Source organism: Nyctibius grandis, chromosome 11 (assembly GCF_013368605.1).
Source record: "Nyctibius grandis isolate bNycGra1 chromosome 11, bNycGra1.pri, whole genome shotgun sequence".
Lineage (NCBI taxonomy): Eukaryota > Metazoa > Chordata > Aves > Nyctibiiformes > Nyctibiidae > Nyctibius > Nyctibius grandis.
The window spans coordinates 5,988,403-6,012,315 of NC_090668.1; the positions used below are offsets into that span (position 1 = coordinate 5,988,403).

The 23,913-nt window shown below is 41.7% G+C and overlaps 1 protein-coding gene across 1 annotated transcript; it reads left to right on the forward strand.

The window, feature by feature from the left end:
* The first annotated feature begins 714 nt into the window (after window positions 1-714).
* Window positions 715-23,823, forward strand: REC114 (REC114 meiotic recombination protein). Its single transcript, XM_068410734.1, has 6 exons — window positions 715-855; window positions 2,101-2,190; window positions 15,739-15,822; window positions 20,010-20,222; window positions 21,522-21,590; window positions 23,662-23,823. The coding sequence occupies exons 1-6, from the start codon at window positions 715-717 to the stop codon at window positions 23,821-23,823; spliced, it is 759 nt and encodes a 252-aa protein (XP_068266835.1).
* The last annotated feature ends 90 nt before the right edge of the window (window positions 23,824-23,913 follow it).

Here is a 23,913-nt window from a genome sequence, read left to right on the forward strand (position 1 = left end):
GGAGTGCAATTTCAATTCATTAATCCAGCTGTACCAACGTGGGCTGGCTAACAACAGGCAACACACACTGAAAAGACAACTGCTTTTTTGACATTTAACACATCTCCCACTTCAGGTACCACAAAAATGCTGTTAAAGTTCTGTGAAGTGAGCACAGCACCCTGCACCAAGAACCAAAAAGGTGAGTTAAGAGCTGAGGACAACTTTTCTACAGGAACTTAAACTTATTTCACCTCAGGAAAGATGCATGCTGACATCGTGGCCGGCTTCCACAGGCATTTCACTGAGCGTAGTAACGGACCGCGGGCAGCTACACCGCCACCGCCGCCTCCTTCGCGCTGCACCGCCCTGACGGCGCTCCCTCAGCCCCCACAAAATGGCGGCCGCGCGTGCTCAGGGGGCCGCGCTTCGCTGTGAGGAGAAGGGGGGCGGGGAGGGGGCTGCAGCCGAGCTGCCCTCAGAGAAGCGGCGTGAAGGGAAGGGGACGCCATGGCGCTGACGGCGGCTCGTGCCACCCCAGAGAAAGACCAGCGCGAGCCCGAAGCGCGCTCCCTCATTGGCTCTCCCTCCCCTGCCGCCCGCTGATTGGTGGACAATTCCCCCCCACGCACTCTCTCTTCCCTCCTATTGGCTCCTGCTTCCCGCTCAGCTCTCCCGCCAGCCGCCGGCGCGGTGCTGCTCCCTGTGCTGCGGCGCGGTCCCCTCAGCGCAGCGATGGCGGGCGGGGGGCGCAGACCCGAACCGGGGCAGGGCTCGGCACCGGGCGGCGCCACAACGTGGCCCTTGAAGCGCTACGGCCGCTTCCTACCCTCGACGGACGGCGATGATGAAGGGCAAAACACCTCCTCCTGGAAGGTGGGGGGGGCGAGGCGAGGTTGGGGTGGAGGCTGGCTGCTTGGTTTTGCTGTACCTGGCTTCAGTGGGGTCTAGAAGGACACTGTGTAGCGAGCAGTAATAAATGAGGCCTTTGCAGGTATCTTTTTGCAAGTCCAGAGCTAATGCAGGAATCAGGAGAGATTTTCCTTCATGAATTATTAATATAACACATCAATGATATGATAGTGACCCAAGCACGGATACAGGCTGGGCGGAGAATGGATTGAGGGCAGCCCTGAGGAGAAGGACTTGGGGGTGACGGGTGTTGAGAAGCTCACCATGAGCTGGCAAAGTGCACTTGCAGCCCAGAAAGCCAACCGTGTCCTGGGCTGCATCCCCAGCAGCGTGGCCAGCAGGGCGAGGGAGGGGATTCTGCCCCTCTGCTCCGCTCTCGGGAGACCCCCCTGCAGTGCTGCGTCCAGCTCTGGGGGCACCAACATCAGAAGGAGGACACGGAGCTGTTGGAGCGAGTCCAGAGGAGGCCACGAAGGTGATCAGAGGGCTGGAGCCCCTCTGCTCTGGAGACAGGCTGAGAGAGCTGGGGCTGTTCAGCCTGGAGAAGAGAAGGCTCCGGGGAGACCTTCTAGCACCTTCCAGCACCTGAAGGGGCTACAGGAAAGCTGGAGAGGGACTTTGTACAAGGGCATGGGGTGATGGGATGAGGGGGAATGATTTTAAACTGAAAGAGGGGAGATTGAGATGAGATATGAGGAAGAAATTCTTTGCTGTGAGGGTGGTGAGACCCTGGCCCAGGTTGCCCAGAGAAGCTGTGGCTGCCCCCTCCCTGGCAGTGTTCAAGGCCAGGTTGGATGGGGCTTGGAGCAACCTGGTCTACTAGAAAGGCGTCCCTGCCTGTGACAGGGGGGTTGGAACTGGATGGTCTTGAAGGACCCTTCCAACCCAAACCATTCTGTGATTCTATGATGATTTTTTTTTTTTTTGTATTCCTTCCTTCAGCAGTGACCTGTGGTATTAAAAACTATAGATCAAGTTGGAAGAGTGCAGGTGGTTGTTAAAGTAGTTACATCCTTATATTGAATTATAATTAGTAAAAATGTCTTAAATGTGCCTCTTGTCTATGGGAGTGGAGAGCAAGTTGCATAACTGAGAGGTACATCATACACCTGACTTCTAGCACCAACCTTTGAAACCTTTTGTTTTGCACTAGAAATGGAAAATGTAGATTTTTAGGGCTAGATTTTTATTTTGTCTATCTTTTTAAAGGTTTTTGAATCAAATGAAGAATCAGGCCATCTTACCCTTACCATTGCTGTGTCTGGCCATTTCTTTATTTCCCAAGGGCGAACAGTACTGGTAAGTTTCTTGTGTATAAAGAACATTTCCCCCTTCATGTTAGCATCAGTATTAACTTTGTTTCCCTTTTCAGCTCCTGTTCTCTCCCACTGAAAGGAAACTGCCAATTTTATTTTGCTCCTGGAAATTCTCACATGCTGCTTTCTCTCTACGTTTATCAGAACAATACTAAATGCATTCTTTCCTACTGAGGAACAGTGTTTCTTCTGTGGTTCTAAAAACCTAGATTAAGATGTAATACTAAATGCTGCTGATGTGGAAAGATACGTGTTTTTTTTCACGATCCTTCTGCCTAAGAAAAAAGAAAATACACTGTTAAGGAATAGATAAAAATAGAACTATTAGTCCCTATAAGATGTGCTGTGCGATCCAGCTAGTTTCTTGCCAATGACCTGTTAGTATTTTGGTTTTGATAATTTGGTTTATCAAAGGGTATGGTTTGTTTTTTTTTATGTTGGGTAATATGATCTAACATACGTGTTGTATTCATGGGAACAAAATAACTTCAGAGTTGTGTCAACTGATTTTCCTCTACCCTGTACTTAAGCATGACCAGCTGCTAAACTGTCAAGATTTCACAATGATACCAAAGAGGTTAACAGAAACACTGCGTCTGGTTTGATGCTCAGAGAAGGCCTCTGCTGGGAAGTGGAATCAAGTGTGTTCAGTGCATATCGCTGGTACTCGGTGATGATAACAAGTAGGAATTGGCTGATAAATATATCAGAAAGCTATTACAAGCCACTGGAAGATGCTGCAGTATTAAGATAACAAAGGCTTTTTTTTAATACAGAATATATAAGAGAGTATGTTGTAGCTTTAAATACCTGTAAGCCTATAAATTATTTTTTGCTGTGCCTCTTTTAAAAGGTCCCAAACTTACAGAAATATCTTGTAAGTATAGGGGGAGAACCAAGGATACCCTTGAATTTTTTTGGCCTGTGAGTGTGTTAAGAGTATTGAAAAGATAATGAGCTAACAGAGAGCTGTCAGTCTGGATATCCCTCACACAAGACATGGTATTTGGCTCACATATTTTGTGAGGACAAGTTGAATGTTCTTGGACAAGGTAAAAATGGAACATGGCAAGTATTTCAGCAGTTTGCCCTGAATAAGAAAAAGGAATGGAGTAAATGAAAGTCCAGATAGGTAAAAGAAACGCAACTGCAATGAGACTTGCTGCCATCTTTTGCCAAACTCTGCTTGGAATAAATCAGTGCAGAATGCACCTCTCCTGGGGCTGGTCCTGTTTTCAGTATTCCGATGAGATGGCTGTAAGTCTTTAGTTAACTAGTGGACTTATATTACTTTATAGAATGTCCTTGAAATAACCATATAAAGGCTAACTGAAAGTAAGTTTTAATAACTTACTAAAGAGCAAAAAAAGGCACAAAAGCTGTAGCCCTTCAAAGACTGCGTCTGGCAAAGACTGAATCTGGCAAGTAACAATAGGCAGATAAAGTGTGCTGTCGTAAGGGATGAGTGCAGGAAGTATAAGAAAAGCTTTATAAAGACTTGGCTGAGAAAAGCACTTCCTTGCAGCTCTTGGGTTTAGGGGCTAGTGAAGCTTTCAGGCAGCTGCCTTGCTTGAAATGCCAGATGAGGGATTTCTGAGATCTATCAGGTCTGTTTCAGCTGCTGAGAAACAGTAAGATATTGCAGGAACGATCACAGCCTAAGAACAGTGCAGAACAGAGGTGGGTCAGACATGCTTGGGAAACGTGAGCAATATCTAATACTGAAAACATTTATTTTGGCAATGCTTCTATACCAACCTTAAGGCCAACACCAACAACATTTTATTAAGTTTTAGAGAAAAGGTATACAAAACTGGTGTCATATGCATTTTAAAACATGATTGTCGATTCCTTTGGGTGTACTTCTTCGCGTGCATGTAATTGAGATCATGCTGCAGGTGTGTTCTGTGCATGCTTAGTGTGAAATGCATTGGTACAACACGCCCTATGCCTGTTTCTCAGAGGTGGGAGCAGTTGCAGTCCTCCCACTGTTCCTCTTAAACATACTAGACTCGCTGAAAAACCTAGCAAATACCCACTCTGCTAGTTCTGAACAGGGGTGGGCATCTTCAGAACTATGTGAGGTTTCCTGTTGACAAGAGATTCGGTCCAGCACATCTGGCTTAGCTTTACCTACTTAGGCTTGTTCCTTAAGCACATGCCCTCCCAGAAATGCGTCCCTTTTCCCAACGCTATGCAGACTGATATGCAGTGATAAAATTCTTTTTCCTGGGACAATCCCAGTCTCCAGGTTTCTTTTTCAGGCTTTGAAGAACAGTCTGTGGAATCTCTTTAGTAAAGCAGCCTGTATCATCAAACAGAAAGGTGAGACAGAGGGATTGTGCTGAAAAAGACAGCACAGGCAGTGATGCTGTTGGCCAGTAGCTGATAGCAGCATTGATGTCAAAGTAAGTATGGCCATTATTGCATCTCTGAATAGTTTTCTTCAAGTAGCAGAAAGACAAGACACTAGAAACTCTCTGTCATTGTCCAAGGACAGTTTACGCCACGTTTTTTGTCTTTCTAAGTCTTTCAAGTCTTCTAAGGCCTGTTGCCAACAGGATCTGGACAGCGGGAGCAGCTTACACTGCAGTAGACTCAAAGCTAGCCAGAACTGCACAGGCCACTGGTGACATTTTGCAAACTTCTTATTGAGATGCCATATAACAAAAAAGTTGCAATACTGGGCAGTCTTATGTGCTCACTGTAGAAATGGTTAATCTCACTGGTTCTATCTCCCTCTAGTCTCCAGCTCTCAGCAGTTGTCACAAACCTGTCACAATATTTAAACAGGCTTTGCATGACTAAGTGCATATAGTTCTTCTGAATCTGTCACAGACCACATCCTCTCACCGGGGGTCCATTATAATGGACATTTTGTCACGGAGGATAATGCACGAGTTTCTGCTCCAGAGGGAATGTGTCAAGTTTGATAGAACGCTGCAATTGTTGGAATGATTTGGCTCATGTTTTCACTGGGCACGCTCATTTCTGCTTGCTGGCCTGAGCTACAGAATATTTCCTTTTTATTGCCAAGGTGTTCTCCAACACGTACGTGCTGCCTTACTCGCTCGCATTGAAATTCCCTCTGATGTACTTACAGGACTGTTTCTTGCCATGTAGTAACTGCATCCTTTAGGTTGTTGATGTCTGGTCTTTTGATCTATCTTCTAATCCCTACTTTTCAGACCTTTTGATGTACTACAAGCTCCTGGGTTTGAGGGAACTGGATAACAATTATCATAGCTTTGTACCTTGTACCTCTGCACAGGAACAGAGTGAGGCAGAAGATCTGTGTGACAGGGACACCGTTTCCTTCCTAACTTGAATAACTCTATTGTATTTTTGTAAAACTGTGGATGAATAATAAAGGGATTTTTTCCTCTCTAACAGTAATCCAAGAATGAACTGAACTGCTAACTAAATCCAGGAATTCATTCAGTGGTGAATGTTCCTATTTTTTTTTTTTTTTGACTGCAGCAGTAATGATAGAGCAGGAAGCCTCACCCCACCTCAAGAATTTTAACATGAACCATCCTAAGTAAGAGTTTTAAAGAAAGAAAGTTTTCATCCAACATCTGTAACAAAGAAAACTTATTAATTGGATGCTTTTAAAATGGGTAATACTGCACTATGATATATTCTTATCTCTTCTGGTTTAAAATGGGCAAGGAATGTAGTAAAATCAGCGCATTAATAGATGCAAACTATCTTGGTTTGTACCTTCTGTTTTCTTTAGGAAGATAAAAGTCAGAGTGCATCTGTTCTTCAGTGGTGTGTACATTTTACAGAAGCCAAAGTGAACCTTTTTAGCTGCCAGCAAGTTCTGCGTTACGCTGATAATGCTGTGGGTGGATGCTTTTTTAAAAGTCCAGCAAAAAAATCAAAGTCACGTACTGAAAAGTGTGAACTTCCAGACTTGGGCTGTTTTGTATTTCACATAGAACTTTTCTTTGTTCGTTCTTCTGCAGTAAACAGTGGTGTTAACTGACCTAATGCTTGCCTGAACTCGGTGCTGACCAGCTTCATAGTTAGTTTTGTGCTAAACTAATCTTGGCTGGCCAACATGCTAGTGATAGCTCCCAATGTTTGCTCTCTTAGTGAGCATGGGTCCAACAAATACGTTTTTTGGATGAAGGCATATTTTGTTCTGTTGCTTAGTGATTCTTTCATCAACCTTTTTTCATGTCAGGTGATGATTTATGAAATAGTAAAATACATAAACTGTTTTCTGTAGCATACTCTCCTGTCAGTGTGAAAACAAGAGGAGATGGCTTTTGTGTAAATTATTTACTTAGTGAATCTTGTTCTTTAGTGTCTGCCTTTCATCTACATACAACTTTCACTACACTCCCATCTGCACAAAACTGAGGTTGTGTAGAAATGGAAATCTTTATCTCTTTGATGGTTGGATTAACATGACCCACTCTAGGAAGACTATTCAAGTGTTCCTGACTTGATATCAAAATATTTTCTCTATAATGGATGTATTTATGTATTCTCTCAATCCTGTTTATTTTCTTAAAGCAGAAGTGTTAAGATACTTTTCTTAAAGAATTGTAGCTATTTAGGGCCAAGTGAGACTATGACTCTATGATCTAAGAACAATATTTATAAAATATTCACCTATGCTAACAACTGACATTTTAATACATATGGAAGACTACAGAATTATTTTTATGAGCAACAAAATAGTAGAATATTTAATGAATTTCCTTCTAGCAGTCTTTTCACTAATGGAAGCAGAGGTACTATTTTCTTGCCAAGAAGAATGCCACAATGTACGCGCTGAGTCTCAGCACTTCTAAACCAGGCAGATTAGTAAATACCTTGTGCTGCATACACTGCTGTGTGGTGAGGAGCCAGAGGTTTGAAACACTTAATTACAGTATCTGCAAATGCTCCAGAGCCGGTCATTAAAGTACTTCCATGCTACTATAACAAATAATTGTGGACATGTTCAGTGTTCCCATCATTTGCTCAAAGAAAACAAATTATTTCTTTTACTAAATAAACTTTTGGGGAATGGGTATGCTTCAAGATCACTTTAAACATTCTCGAATGACACTGCCAGAGACATGCTTGAAACTCTCTTAACAAGTAAACAACTGCTTTCCTTTAAAAATACAGTTACTTCTTGTGATCAGCCAAATGGAATGAAGAGGAGGGGAAATGGAACTTCAGAGCGTGGAATATAAAAATCCCTGATGTGTAATGCAAATCAAAGGGTGTTTTGATTTGTGGGTTTTTTTGTTTGGTTGGTTGGGTTTTTTTAAACAAAGTTTGTCATTTGGAATTAAATTACATAATATTTTTAGGACCTGTTTTTGCTGCAGTGTTGATAACAGACTGCATATTTTACGCTAGAAAAATCTTATTCTTGCATACTGTAGATAATGGAATTTTAACAGGGATATCTCAACAGCATCTCTGTCAATTTCTGGTCATCCTCTCAAGATACAACTTGTTCTGTTTACCACAACTCTTATTTCCTTTCCCTCCTTCGAATCAGCACATCATGAAAATTATATTGTGGTGTTTTTATTCGATGCAATTAATTCCAGTGCTAGAATTCTTAATATCCTACAAATTAAACAAATTGAAATTGTGAAGAGAACTTATTTAATAGGATAAAGTTAATCCAGACTAATTGATTTGTGACCTGATCTTTTAAAGTGTAGACTAAATGTCCTTAGTGCCCTCCTCGTCCCTTCATGACTTCTAATAAGCTAACAGTGCTTAGGATATATAGTAGCTTTTAACTCATTAATTAGGCAAGCATTCAGCAGACATTCTGATGTTCTTGATGCTCTCTTTGCAGTGCCTGAAACTTATGCACCAGATTTTTGCGATGATATTCACAACAGTGCCTTGGGTAGGCGAAGGTCCCTGTGCAATTAACGAGGACGTTGGATGGAAACCTAGGGAACTGAGCAGGTTGCTAATGCTACTTAGTGGTAGTACATTGCAAAGCTAGAGGAAGGCTGTTGGTTTTTTTATTAAAGGTCCTATGGTTGCTATTTGAAAGAGTAGAGGAATCTTAGTTTTATTGACTTACTCAGTACCACAGTCATAGTTAAAAAATTTCAATTTTAGTTTGCAAGCTGAGTATCTTTCTGCATTAGCTTCCCCATTCATGTTTGATATAATTATATATTCCTGTTGTATAATGATTACAAATTGGTGATAGGCAGCAGTAAAGAGTTTTAAGGGGTTCTGGTCTTTACTATTCTCTTGCCCTAATTCTTCTAAACCCAACTATTAGAATAGCTTTTAAAGAATAGTGATGTCTATTAATGAAATGTATTTACCCTAAAGTTATAACATGGTATTGATCTAGAGAAGTATATATTTTGTATCAGGAATTAAAGAAGACATTGCTTAACTGAACTTATTAATGGGATGTCCTAAAGAGCTGTAGCCACCTAAACCCTTGAGCATCCTCTCTAGGTCTCTGGTCAATTGTCATTGTTCTAAAGTGTAGTTTAGAACAATGAAAAAAAAAAAGGTTTTTTCAGGTTCTTACTATGAAATATCAAGGTTTGTCCTGAGTAAGGGGCTTATCTTTGCTATTCACTCCTTCAAGGGGCTGTAGTTTGTACCCATCTGGGGGAACTCTTTCTGGAGAGCTGACACCTGGCAGCACGTGCTCCTGCACCCAACACTTGGCACTTCGGCAAAAGACGTTCACGGGTTGCTGAGTCCCCTGGGCGTGGTGGCTGTGTGTGTCCTGTGTTTGCTACTTCATTTAGCTTTCCTGCCTCTGCAGAGAGAGAGCACTCTGTTTAATGACTCCAGCCCTGATGTGTTCTGTTCCACAACCAAACAAGCTTGATAGCAAGATTTAAGATCCGGCTTCTAAGAGATTGGGGGTAAAAAAAAATTGCATGCAAAAAAGATAATGCAGAGCTTAACATCCTTTTATTCCTTATTCCAGTTAGCTTGCCGTCTGCCTGCCTTGGTGGTTTGTTTTGGCCTTTCACCTCTTCCCACTTCCTATTCTATATTCTGCAGCTCTCTTGGGGACAGTTACTGCTTACACTAAGACCTAAATTACATGCAGCCTGTGAAGCACGTGGTTTCTGCTGTGCTCTTATCTTCCCAATGATGCTATATGTGACACATTTGGATACTGACATGTAGCTTTGGAAATCTTTGCAGGGACGACTTTCTGCTTCCCTCACTCTACAAGTTGTCATGTTTGGGGATTATTTTTAAGTTTAATTTTCACAACTTCTAACTTTAAGCTGGAATTCAATTTTTACTCTACAGTCATTAAAGAAAGGAAGACTTCAGTTTTCTATAGAATAAGTTTTCTAATTTAAGAAGTAAAATGGCAACTCACATTCTCTTTTGGGAAGGCAATGAGTTAAAAATTGGTATTTTTCAGGTATATGCAAGCACTTGATTTATAATCTATATGTTAAGTTTCAAGCATACACAGTTTCTCTCATTGTAATAACCTAGTAATTACTAAATCCCTATCAAAGAGGTCACCATCGAAACACTTGTGAACATATTCAAATATTGCTTAAGTTTTCTGACAACATCTCAGTTTTGCCTGTTCTTTAGTGTTCAGTATAATACTTGAACATAATTTACAAGCTTTTTCAGACTGTCTGCTCTCACGTCATTATTTTTACTGACTCTTGAGATAATACTTAACAACGGTCTTCTCAGCTACAGTATTTCTATTCTGTTGCAGACTTCTACTAGATGTGTTACCCACATTGCGTAGATACCTGGAAATAATACTACTATTCCTTTGTTGCCAAATTAGTCATTTCTAGGAATAAGCAAGGTGTAAATAAATGTTAAGTAATAATAGTACCTAGTATATTAGAGGTCAAAAAAATGTTCATATTTGTAACTTAACAAATCACACTTGAAATTTGCATAGTAAATGTTATTTCTGAAAAGATTTCTCACTGTACCTTACATCCTCAGCGTGGTGAGCAGACCCATGGAGCAGAGTTCTGGACAGGACAACACAGTAACTGGGCAGTGTCTCCCTCTGCCTGGGGAAATGGCAGGCTGTTGAAGCCATCCCAGCTGGCTTTGTGCAGCGCTGCACGAGCTTACAGGTGGGCTGCTCAGAGCAGCAGAGCATCTTACCCTTCCCCAGAAAAGTGCTTTCCCCAAATCTTGTTTTTTTGCCCTGCAAAGGCACCGTGAGGGGTGTTGTGCTAGTTTTGCTCCCCGGGTGTGTCTTAGTAGCTTACCTTGGGAAATGAATGGATTAAGGAACTGTCACAGGTGCCTCCCTGGAAACCGAGCATGGCCTTTGCAAGCAGAAGATTGCTCTGTTTTCTGGGGAATTGCGTACCATGGTGCTGCCCAGCCTGCATCAGATGGGGCAAGGGAGATGTTGACTGAGGCCTTTAGCTTTTCTCTTCTGCCATCTTGCTTCAGTTATCAGACAGGACCACTGTGGCAGCTATGCACTGAGATATTAATTAAACAATAAAATTGTTTTGATCTCATGCAGAACTCATCATTTCTTATGAATGTGCATTCCCAGTCTGTGGGATATCCAGCTGACTCCTTAATCCATTACTTTATACAATGCTTACATTCATTCTGAACTGTGAACAAACTGTTTTATTTGTATTTCATGAGCCTATTATAAGTGGCAGCCAAGACTGGAGAATGTGTGTCTCTGTGTGTGGCATTCTGGGTTTTTTGTCTTTTTAAATATTGGTTGTAATTCAAGAGCAGAGCATATAATGTTTGTAGCAGAAAGTTAGTTTCTTCTTCCTAAGCTATTGTTTACACATAGCTCAGTTTCATTTGAAAACATCTGTCTCATGAATGAGTGAATCCAAACTAATTGATGCAAGCCAGCGTAGCTGAACTGTTACACAAATAACATTTCTTAAATATATATTAGTTTTTAATTAAGATAGGGTTGCCTAAGGGCTTCGCAATCTAATATAAAATGGATAATCTGCTCCTGCGTTCGTATGTTGCTTAGCACTACAGGGTTTCTAGATTATATAATAACAAAAATATTCATAAATAACTTGCAATACCTTCCAACAACAGGGCTCATGATCCAGCAGCTTTTTTTGCTGAAATGTAAAATCAGAACAGAAGTATTTCCCAGTTATGACGGACTGGATGGCTGTAAGGCTAGACCAGCATTATTGGCTTCTCTGCCTTGGGTAAGGTGTGGTTGCATCTTGCCTGCTGCCAAAATATTTGGGAAATGTTTTGCTTTGTTTTCTGCTTCAGCTTACTTCCTCTCAGGGTCCTCTCTCAGAGGGGCTTAGATTTTTTTGGTCAGAGATGTATGAAACTGTTTTCCTTTAATACAGTGTTCTTACAAGTACGATCCTGGAGAATGACATAAGGAGTAGATGCATGATTGGATGTTAATGATCAAACTGAGAAAAGCACTTCCATTTCTCTCTTCAAATTGTAAACATTTGAGGTCTTACGTTCCTGCCCAGTTCTAGGTTGCCTTTTTGTCTATATTAATCTTATACTGCTGTGTGTCTTTGCTCATGCCCAGTACTGCCCAGCAATGCCCAACTCTGAACATAAGGCAGCTATGGATGTTGCCTGCTCAAGGGGAACAGTGAACCACAGCTGCTTTGCTCTCTGTGTTTCTGTCAGCGTGGTGGCAGCAGCAATCTGGAGGGACTACTACTTTTTTCTTTGTCACTGCATATGTCCAGAGCAGATTTAGAGTGAATTCATTATCTTTAGAAATGCACAAATGAACTATAATCTCAATATATTTCCTACCCCATGCCTAGTAGCTCCTGGAGGCTGGCAAAGATCCTCTTGACTTCGAGCGATGGAACAAGGGACAGATTTATTGTGGTCTTCCTTCTTGTTGCTCTGAATTCATTTGCCTAACTTCCTATGCAGATTCATAACTATTTCATTATTGCCAAAAGAAAGGATTGCCATTGTTAAGAAGAATCTTATTTTGTCTTAATTTAGGCAGCCTCAAATACAGTCTGTGCTGACTGAGGTGATATGGAAAAGCCATGAGGAACGGACCAGACCTTCTTAATATGGTACAAAATCAGGCTTATTTGCTGCTCAGAACTGAGGAAAATCTAGAGGATCCTGACTGTAGTGACAATTACTGATGTAAACAATTTAACGATGGAGTTCACTCTGAGTAGTTCTGCAGACCTGAGTGTGCCTAAAACATTCTCTCTCCTTTTTCAGGTAGCTTCTTGTGCCAAATCAGGTTTGTTGTACTGCTCAAGTACTGCACTGAGTGTTTCTATTTGGTTTAGCTCTTAGCTATTTGTTTCTGCTTGGCAATACACAATCAACCAAAGGTGCAAGAGGAAAGGAAATACCTTCTGCTTTGTTCTTCAGTTAATTAAACTTGAAGTAAATACAATTTCAGTTAATTAAATTTTGAGTTTGGAGTTGAATAATTAGGAGGAGTACATAAATAAAAATTCCAAATGCTGTTTTTTCCCAGCATTCTTTACCTCAGAAACAGGACATATAAAAGGATGACAACCTGGGAAATGTCAATAAAATAGCTGGTAGGAAAGTTAAACATTGGCTGCCTTTTATGATTTCTTTAAAAACAGTTATTATTTGAAGGAGACAGCATTTGTTGTACCTACGGCTTACAGTGAAAGGAAAAACACTATAAAAATACTTAATAGGGGAACAGCTATATTTAAACACACACAGTTGGTGTGTATCAAAACCAGTAACTATTGGAAATGAACAGAGTAAGCACAAGTGGCCACAAGTTAAAGCGGCCTGGTGAAAGAATGGGATATTAGAATTGCTTTCACTAACAGCATTTGGGGCTTGGTAGTGGAATGGGAGGAAGACCAAGCAGCAGTGGAGAAATTCCCGATGGCAGGAAGCACTAAGGACGAGCAGCTGTCAGACACCAACACAGAATCATTTCCTAGGCTGGTTTGTTGTCCAGGACTCAGCCTGGCTGCTTATCCAGAGTGAGCAGTTCTGAACTGGCCCGTGTGTTTTGAGAAAGTATGGATATCCCCCTCAATATAAGTTAAAAGATGTTCAACATTTACAGCTTGAAATAGAGAAATAAGTCCTTGTGCTGAGATGAAATTCACCTCACAGAATCACAGAATCAACCAGGTTGGAAGAGACCTCAGGGATCATCGAGTCCAACCGTTGCCCTTACACCACCCTGTCAACTAGACCAGGGCACTAAGTGCCATGTCCAGTCTTTTCTTAAACCCCTCCAGAGATGGTGACTCCACCACCTCCCTGGGCAGCCCCTTCCAATGGCTAATGACCCTTTCTGGTCATTAGACCAGAACTAACCTCATGTTAGTTTGTGTTCATTTCACAAAAATAAATATAAATGCACTTGGGTCTACTGCATTCCAAACAGTGAGAACGTTTACTTTCAGATTATTTGTATAAACATCACGAATATACCCTTTCTGGAAGGAAAGGGTATGGAAAATATATTGTCTGCTTTATATATTCCAGTTCTACATATCCCATCTCTCTGTTCTGACTCGAGAGCCTATCCCCTGCCCCATTCAGATTCTTTTGCGCTGTGTATGTTTTCTGCACCCAGTTGTTTCCCTTCTTGAACTCGCTGTCAGCTGTACCTTACTCCTCTAACTCCAATTCTGGTTGCCTTGCTTCCTTAGTAGATCCCGTCTAGCAACGATGGCAGCATTAGCACAGCCATGAATGTCCTTAGCCCAATTTCAAAGTAATATATTCTACAGTGCAATTGAAAATGGGACATGTGAAGTGCTACTGATGATTCTAGAAGTGTTCCAACAGTGCTGTGTTCTTGTCTTAGCCTACTAATCTCATCTCATTCCTCAGGCATTCTGCTCAGTATCTTCTCCCCCCCCACCCCAGCTTTAATGCCCGTATACCAAGCTTTTGTTGGGCAGGTCTATTGAAAGAGGCTAAAACTGCACCCCCCAAAGGCAGAGGTGCTAAAATGCCAGGTGTACAGAGGAGGAAGGGCTTGCTTTACTGTGTCAGGCATAAATTCAGACTGCATGACAAAGTGACCTTCTTTAGAGGCTTCCTTCTCCGACATCAGAGGGGATTTTGGCTGTATGTGGAAGGAGGGTGCCCTCAGCATGCTGGACATAGCCTCCTGGTCCACTGCTTCAGCAGTCTAACTGCATCACGGAGTGTGGCTGGAGAACACCGACTTACCAAGAAAGATGCTCTTTTCTGTGGCGAGGTCTATCATTTGCAGTTTGTCCCTCGTAGGATCCAGATTCCTTTACTAATTCCTAGAAGAGTAGAGGATAGCTTGGTACTTCCCATTGGTCACAAAGTGAGGTCTGCCTATTCCTGAGGCCTTTCACAGCTTAGCAAGTCCTACCTCAAGGCATTTTGAGTGCACTCAGCACCAACAGACATGCTGCAAGTGACTGGCCCGTTTTACCTGCTGTCAAGCACCTGTTTTTACGGTGCAGAGGGGAATACTTTTCTCCCTCTGACCCCAAATCTTTGGGGAATGGTTTTGCATGCCATCTTACCGTTCTGGAGTCTTATCACAGCTGTGTGTCTGTGATCCCGTTTGCCTTTGGTTCAACTCCTCAATGCTTGCTAGACATCCCTCTCGTAAAGTTCCGTTAAAAATCTACACGCAATTGCGGCATGAGACTATAAAGCCAGTGCCAGCACATTAAACAAGCAGTGTCTTACCGAGGTGACTTCTTGTATCAAAAAAGAACAGCAGATGGTTTCCCGGCCTGGACCTGCATAAGATGGATAGTGACTCTGGCAAAACCACGCTGCTGGCGGTCCAGGATGGACACGACTTGGGGTTCTTGGCCCTTGAAAAGCAGCCTGTGTGAAAACTCATGGTCATTCAAAGCATTATGAGTCCAGATAAAACAGGCAGGTAACTTCCTCCCTGCCCTTAAATTTGTTTGGGGTTCCCCCCCCTAAACTTTGCTAACTAATGACTATGTGGCAGTCTGTGGTGTACCTTGGGAGACACAGTCCATTGCCTTGCAATTTTTATATGATGTTTTCAGCTTCCTGGGGGTATTTTTACAGGATGCTGAGCAGTCCATCTTGTTTGAAGGGACTGACAGTTGACACAACTGGAGGATAAAAACATCTTTATCAAGTTATCAAAGCTGCTGCTTGTTTACCTGAATTCCATCTGGAGAAAATGCCTCTGTGGGCCTTTGATAAACCAACTGCTGTCGCATTCTGCAGGTTTGCCTGTCCTCTGCTGCCCTCTCGGGCAACTTCATGGGATGCAGAAGCATTTAAAGCTCTCTGTTGCAGCTGTTTTATTATGCACTTCATGGAGATTTTCATAACATGCATAAATATAAATGTAAAATACATATGGAAATTAGAATGTACCATGCCATAGTGTTGTTACTGGAGCTACAGATTCACATTTAATTTCTATTGTGGTAAAAATTACATATTGGCAGTTGTTTGACAGATACGAAAGTTGCATGTATGCAAATGACTCGACCTTCATTAAGGACTAAATTACATAAGTGTGTACTTCTGAGTGTTGCATGTTTGCTGTGCAAGTAGTTTGTGTTCTGCTTTATTTCAGGAAGGCTTTTCATTAATTGATTCCCACAAGTGGTTAAAGATAGCAAGGAGAGCAGGCTGCCTGCTGCTTTGTGCACAGTCAAAGGTAAGCTGAGTTACTTCTGATATTTCTAATAGCTAACAGCTCTGTATAAGATTTCTTGATATCAGATAAATTAAACCAGAAGTTCTGAGATACTGTAAATTGTCTATATAAATTATAAGATTTTTTTTAATTCTAGATATTAAACAAGAATGGATTGAATCATCTTAATGTCTTTTGTAACTGCTAATATTCAGTTAGACTGAATATTTTAGACTGTTTTCTGCGAGTTAGCTACTGAAACAGCTACGCTGCTACTTAATTTAGAATCTCTCTGCCACTGCTAACAGTTAAAAAGGTGAAACAATTCTCTTGCATGGGTAGAAGCTTGCTACCTATGAGTCATGCTTCACTTTGGCAAACCAAAGTGTCCAAACAAACAATATTTAGCCATTTTGTGGCCCCTGACACCTGGCACAGTAGTGGCAGGCTGGTGATTCAGGCATTTGGTATTCAAGGCAATGAAAGGGACCTAGGTTTCTGGTCTTGTCCTCAGATCTCATGAAAAGTGGTTGGTTAGCCTTTAAGTAATTAAACAGCACTTGCTTGTTACCAACGTATGTATAAATCTCAGTTTTCTTGGTTCTTAGGTGAACTCTGAGAAGTTTCTTACTCATCTACACTGAGCACTTGCCAGGTTTTTCAGAAACAAAGCCCCTCTCAAGATGAGAAGGCCTCTCCCTTCTCCCCCAATACTTTCTAGGCTTTGTTCTTTCAGCAGAAACAGCTGCCTCTAGTTCAACTATCTCTACTTGACAAGAGAATTCATAAGTTAGAACCAGGAATTCTGGAAAGAGAAGATGAGCCCCTTGTTCAGTAGCTGCTAGAGACCAGTTCTAACTCTTTGCCCCGTTCACAGAACTATTAAGACATAAAAACATCTCAAGTATTCAGAGTTGTTCTGGCATTCTCCCCTGACAGGAACTCTTGCGGGAGGCACAGACTGGGTTATCGTAATTGCCCGTAACAGCAATATCCAGAATAGCCCAAAACTGTAAAAATTCCTGGTTTGTTGTATTTCAATCTTTTATCTGATTTCTTTTATGAAAGACGCATAAGTATTTCTTTATAGGATGTTACAAACCAAACAATACAGTTTGCAAATGGGAGAATGCCTTGCTAATTACAAGATAAAACCAGATACGAGGCATAATAAACATTGTTTAAATACAAAGACTCATCTTGTTTCAGAACAAGCCTAGTCTAATGGTGGCACTAGGAACTGCATAAATATCTTAAACTGTTTTAAATTCATGGCTTATGCTTGCCTGAAACCAAAACACCTTTGCTCTGATTGTTGTCAGATTCTTCTAAAACGTGGGGTATCGCTGCAGAAGACTATCGAGCTGTTGCAGTAATTAGTTCGGATGAATCAGTAGATCATCAGTTTCCTTTAGAGTTAACAGAACCAGTTCCCCAGCACGGCGTTAAGGGATTCTGCTGCATCTCACAAGAAACACAAAATCAACATCGCCATCGCTTTGGGGCTTGAACAAAGCTCTGCGGAACAGTTCAGAGAAGGAGGAATATTAACAGAGTCTTAAATGAATTTGGTGCATCTAAATGTTTACTTTCCATAAATTCACATGCCTTAAACTGGATTTAGTGGCACTGCAGGGGTCCCATCATACAGTTTCTCTAGTTTATATGCTGAATTGTAGCTGAAGTGATCCCTTAAATGCTGTCAGTGTATATAGTTTCTGTGCTAATCTTCAAAAATACTTTAAAAACTTCAGGAAGCCAGTCACACCGTGTAAGGGGTTACACCTCAACCCCGCTAGACCTCAGTAAGGAAAGAGTCAAGGAGAAGCCATTTAAGCAGAGAAAAATCAAGGTAGCTTTTTAAAACCCAGGTCCTATATCTGAATGCACAAGGCAACTAATTATACTATAATTTCTGATTTACCTTGTGCTCCTTATTCTCGGTCTTCTTGCATTACTTTACTGGTTTCGGTTATCTTCTTTCTTTCCTACGCTTGCTTTTTTTGCTGAATGTTCCCTGCTTTGCAATTATAGAATAATCCATGTCAAAGAAACATGGAGGTTAACCACAGGGACCAAACTGAGTGAACATGAACTGATTGTTTTTTGTAAGTCATTAATATTGCATTTGTAGCCAAACTTACTCATTTCTTAAGAAATATTATTTTAATAGGGCATTGTGGACTCTTAGCTAGCAGAATGAGCTTCTAAACTATATTTTGAGAAGCTTAGTGTTAATATACTTAAAGGAAAAAGGCATGTAGAGAAGATACCTGTCGCAGCTCACTATTGAAACTCAGCTCTACTACTGGAAACATTGTTCAGTGAAGCACACGAGCGTCTTAATTCTGCAGCCGTACCTGTCAGATGCACGCTTCTATCTCACACTTAGCTGAAAGAAACAGCCACATGGCTGCGACTGCCCTTTTATACAGCTCCATCCCTAGGAAGCCATTATCTCACAAGAGTCTTTGACATGCCTCTATGTATAAAAACGTTCTTAATATTCTCATAGTAAGTAATTTCCCTTCGTATTGATTTCACTGAGCTTGCTCCCTCCGCCCCAGCATGGGAAGAGGTGCAAATTCAATGATCCACGTGACCTCGAGGTTCTTTAATCCTTCAGCTCTTGTATGGTTTGGGTGTTAACTGCTCAGCTCTCAGTTTATGCTAAAACTTGGCACGCAGCTGAATTAGAGCACACTCTCTCTTTCCATAAAGGAAAAATGTTTCATTTACAAAGTCTATTGTTGTTGATAAACTGCAATCTGAAGTATTTAACATTCCTTGTGAAAAGCAGAGGGTAAGACAAATAGCTCAGACTGAAAATGGTTGTAGGGATAACTAAAACAAGTGTTCTTTGGAAGTCTCCAAAAGGAATTCAAATTAAGATGAAAGTTACCTTTCTGTCATTTTAATGAGAACTTACCCGTCTGGCATATCCCCAGATCAGTTCTCGGCTATGTGAAGCTTGACCCAGTTAAGTTGACATCTTAGTTAATTAGAGGCAATGTAACTGGGCACTGGTAAAACGAGTGCTACAATTTGAATTCTTTTGACATTTTCTCCCTTTAAAAGGCACCAAGACAAGCTTTTATGCTTACAGTGTCCTAAAAATCATTTTATGCAATACAAGCATCTTAAAATAACATGCGTGTGAACATACAGGCTGTCACGAAGGGCTGCCTCATCCTTGAGAGAAAAATCTTTTAAAGTGGAAGATGTCCTTGTGTTCTTACAATCAGCAGTCCAGCAGCGTGTCTAGTCATTTAAAAAACGGTTTTGACATTGAAATCTTAGAAAGATGAAGACTCAAATAAGCTAGGTCGGTCCAAGGAAAACTTAAACTTCTTTTCTAGTACTTCAGCTGTGTTTTAAATTTGAAATTTCAAGATCAAACTGAACGTCCCATTAAATTACTCCCTAAACAAGAGCATTTAATATGTATCTGCCTTACGTCAGCTGGATGTGCTTGGGACAAGCTTATCATGCACGACAGACTCGTCAGCCCTCCGTTTTCAGGGCAGTTTGCTGGACCTCACGTACTTAAAAAAATATATCTATTATGGTACAGCCTGACAACCTACACTGGGAGTCAGGTTTTTATTTATTTTTAGTATTACTTCACTATTTAAAGTAATGCATTTGAGTTTCTTGCACTCCTAATCAACTGCATTAGCTTCTATTCAAGGAGCAGCAGCGTTCAGTTGCAGTGCCAAACTGAAGCTCTGTGTTTAGCTACGTACAGGCACACCAGGTAGGTGGGTAAGGCTGGATTTGATGCAGACAGTAATGTAAATACTAAGTGGAACAGAGTTCCTGTAAATTCTAGTTTACATTCCAAAGTTGCTTACTGCAGTAAAACAATAAGAACTTAATTTCCCTGCTATACTTGTAAAAATCCTGTCATGAGGGCAAGGTTTGTTCACTTGGCTAGATCTTTAATTAATTGACAAGTGGCCCTGCTCACTTACCATTTTCTTGAGGTTTTTTTAACTGATTTTTGAACTGGGAATCATAATCTTCTGGTTTAGCTGCTGGGAAAAATAAAGATACATCAGGGAAAACTTGTTTCTTTGTTCTTAAGTTGGTGCAGCGATCCAAAAATGTATCGCCTTCTTCCTAACTTTAACAAACAGAATTTAATTAAATCAAAATAGTTTCAGGGGATTCACAGTTCATTTCATTTCTCTTTGGTTTCCGAGCAGAATGAATGCCGCATGTTTCGTGTTCAGTTTGGGGGAGACTCACAGGAACAAATGCTGGAACACTGCTGCAGCTGCGTTCAGAAACTCGCCGAGTACGTACCAGTGCAAGCAGCTGATGAACAAAGGCAGCAGCTCTATCACAGTGTCAATCAGTTGGCTAACGGTGAAAATCAGGTGGAGGACATGGAACAAAATGCATCAGTACTACGTATAGTAAGTACGCAAGAACATAGACAGAAAAATAGAAAAATAATCAGCTATTAGTTGATTATCTGCTGAGGTTAATAAACAAGAATAGGGGTCAGAGGATGAGAGCTGAGTAGTTATCAAAAAAACTCATGTCTACAATTTCCTCAGTGTGGTTTTCAGCTAAGACTGCTGGGAACCACCTGTGAGACTTTCACATAAATTATACAGGGTAAGACAAGTGATCAGAGACATTTAAGTAGCCATGAATTGTGCTCTCCTTTCTGTGCTTACCTACCCCCGTTTTGCAGGGGTAAAATACATATATTGTAAATATACAATCGTATCAATTTGAGCTTAACCTAATGCATTTAAAAGCGATTTCAGGGTAGGAACAGAATGTTTCCTCTCTCTAAGACAAAGACCTAAGGGAAATGGAAAAGGCAAAGGCAGATGGTGGTGCTGAGGGTGACTAATTCTTAAATATATGCTCTCTTGTGTATCCAGAGGATCACATTTACCAGCTCTGAAAAACATCCCTGCAGCTAGCTTAGCCAGGATAGCTCTCGGGGACGTGATAAATCTATCAGGACCAAGACTAAGCCCTGAAAAAGGAATGTCGAAGCTTTCAGCTACGTTATTTTCATGAAATAATCTAGGAAGGTCCTACTCTACTGGACAGTGGACTCATATTTGGTAGAGAAAGTGTGGGGGCAAAAAAATATATTGCCTAATTTGACTCCCACCATTCCCAGGAAGACATATGGGAGACCTTCAGCAGCGGATAGTCAAGATTTATTGTTCTTTAAGCAGATTACCTACACTTTGGGCTCTGCTCATTTCCTAAATAAGCTAAAGCAAAGAACGAAAGGTAAAGAAAGTATTCATGGCAGAATGCTGTTGAACACCAACAGTCATACTCTTGCTATTAATAATGCCCTCGCTCCAGAAATTAAGACCAAAAACCTTGCTCAGAAAATAGCTGATGACAAAAACCCTCTTTTCAGTGACGTGACCCATAGGAAGGACAAAAGCAGCTCCTGGTGAGCATTCATACCCAGCAGTTTTGAAAGTTACTTACAATAGGTAGTTTAAAAGTTACCTTAGACATGCCAGTTTAACCACAGCCCTGTTATTCCATGTCTTTCATTTTTAAAGCCTTAAGCAGATGTAAATTCAGGTTCCATAAAAAGATGCCTTTTTACTGCCTAAGGTAGCTGAGCACACTCTCTTCCCCTGATCTCTAAAAATGGAACTACTTCCCTTCTTGCCCATACCCACACTCCGTTTGGTAACAAGCCTTTATTTGCATTTGATATTTTCCAGCCAGGTGAGCCTCTACCAGATCCCTGCACAGGCCTTGGAGAAAGAAGATCTGTAACAGAGCTAGCACAGGTAAAAAAAAAATAATAATCTAGAATTTAGATCCTGTAACTGAATCTCTCGGGCACAGAGAGAGAGTAAACTATCTCCTGTGCTGGAAACATCTAGTAAATGTCTTCACTGAACATCAGCATACCAACAAAAACACAGGATCTTGTGTAATGACCTGGAGCTAAGCTGCAAAACCAGGTATTTCATGGTGTAATTACTCTATTTGCATAAGAAGAAACCACACACCGAGAGGAAATGAATACCCAGAGGTCACATCCAAATAAATGGGTTTGTCACTCTTTTGACTGCAGAAATGACTTAAATCTGAAAATAAAGTGTGAAAATAGCAATCATCCTTGACCCACAGCAAAAGATCCCATAATTCAGTTGACAGCTTCAGGGTAAAACGGTGTTTATAAAGAACTGGAAGTCAATTGTTGCTTGTTTCCTGCAAATTTGGGACCGTACAGAACCAGATGATTGAGGAAAAAACTATTTCCAACCTGTTTCTGTGCAGTTGCTTCTATGGGTTCCCAGTGGATCTGTCTTACTGTTTTTTCTATACTGATAGGATGCTCAAGTCAGTGTTTCTTCACGAGTGGTGTAAGAGACAGTTCCTACACTCCCTATTACAAATGTTTGCTCTCTCAAACCCAAAAAAGCCTTTTAAACACCTCTATTTTCAGGAATGTTCCCTGTGCTCTCCTCTGCGGTGAGAGCTGTATTACACGCCCTGCTGTTTCATTCCCAACCGGTTTGTTATTGTCCTTGCACAATGCAAGAGTACATCAACAAGCAAGAGCGATCAAACAAAGCAGAGCTTGCCTTTAGCAACTGTATTTTTCAGGGCCAGTCTCTGCTTTAAGAGGCACTACTAGGAAATGTAAATTAACACCAACAGGATAAAAGAACTTGGCTTCTAAAAACTGCTATTCCTTGGCCCCTGGGTAAGCCAGGAGCATACCTGCTTCACACAAAGCTTTCTGCCAGCGAGGCCTGTATTTGCTGTACACATCCACCCAGCTCTCGCTTGAGTTACTAACAAGTTACTAACACACACAGTAGTTTTCTACATCCTCCTCTACTTCTTAGTCAGCTCAACACACCTGCGCTTTGAGCTGGGCTCTCCCATGCCCTGGCCCACAACTTGAACTTCAGAAACACCCTTTCAGCTGGTGCTCTGCAACACTCTCGAGTTAAATTTCTCATTTCCACCACTTCAGGAGGGTGGCAGAAGCCAAACTAGGCATTAAAGATTTTTAAAGCCAGATACAGACTAACTAGCATTAGGTGTTTCCCCTGTAGTAACACCATTCACCTTGGATTGTCTCTGCACATCATACCTACCTCATCATAACACTTCAGGCATTTCCTTTGCTTCTGCTCTCCCGTGCAAAGTATCCAAAAAGCACCTGTAACCAATGTTGCCGGCTTTAATGACTTCAACACAGACAGGTAAAGAACATTTGAAGCCTGAAGGATGGAAAAATTTTGGTGCAAACACTCGGTCAGTAACACGCACTATGAATAATGCGGTTTCCAACGAGCAGCAGCCCTGGCTGCAGCAAGGCCTTTGAACTGGGCAGTTACTATTTCTTTTAAGGTGCCTTACACACAGCCTGCCACCACCAAGTTTTAGTGGAGCTGCTGCAGCTCGTTGGCAGCATGGAAAGTGCTCAGGAGTTGCCCAAGAACCCATTAGACTCGTGCGTTTCTCTGGTGTATCTACTGGGCGAGAGCAGCATTGCCCAGGGCTGCTGGGAGGCGGGCAGGGCTGCCCCGACCTCGGCACATCCCCTTGTACATCTTCCACTCTGTGCCGCGAGTTTTACGCTGAAAAGTGACTTGGTGCATGTAGTTCACCCACCACCCAGGGAAAAAGCCCGGGGTGGGTGTTAAATGGGCATGAAAAGGATGTGTTAACTCTTAAAAAGCCCCCCTAAAAGACAGCTTGCTAACTTAAGAGCTTAGAACCGTACACTTGGTTATCCTTACACAAGTGGAGCGGCAGGACACACGCACCATACGGGATCCTTTTCTCACCTTTTCTGTCCCAGGTAGCGCACCCACCTTCGCTCTTTTCCTTCCGCAGTCTGTGCTGAAAAACAAGGCTGAGCTCCCCCTCGCGTACCGGCACTGCGAGTGGCGCGCCCAGGAGCTGGGGCCCTTCATTCGCTTGTGTCTCATGGATCAGAATTTCCCGGCTTTTGTGGAAGAGGTGGAGAAGGAATTGAGAAAACTCACAGAAGGCTGAGAAACACCAACTTATTCCCACTGGGATCCACCCTCCAGGATACCCAGCGCTCGGGATACGTAAGCTTTTAAGCGCGAATAAATATTTGAA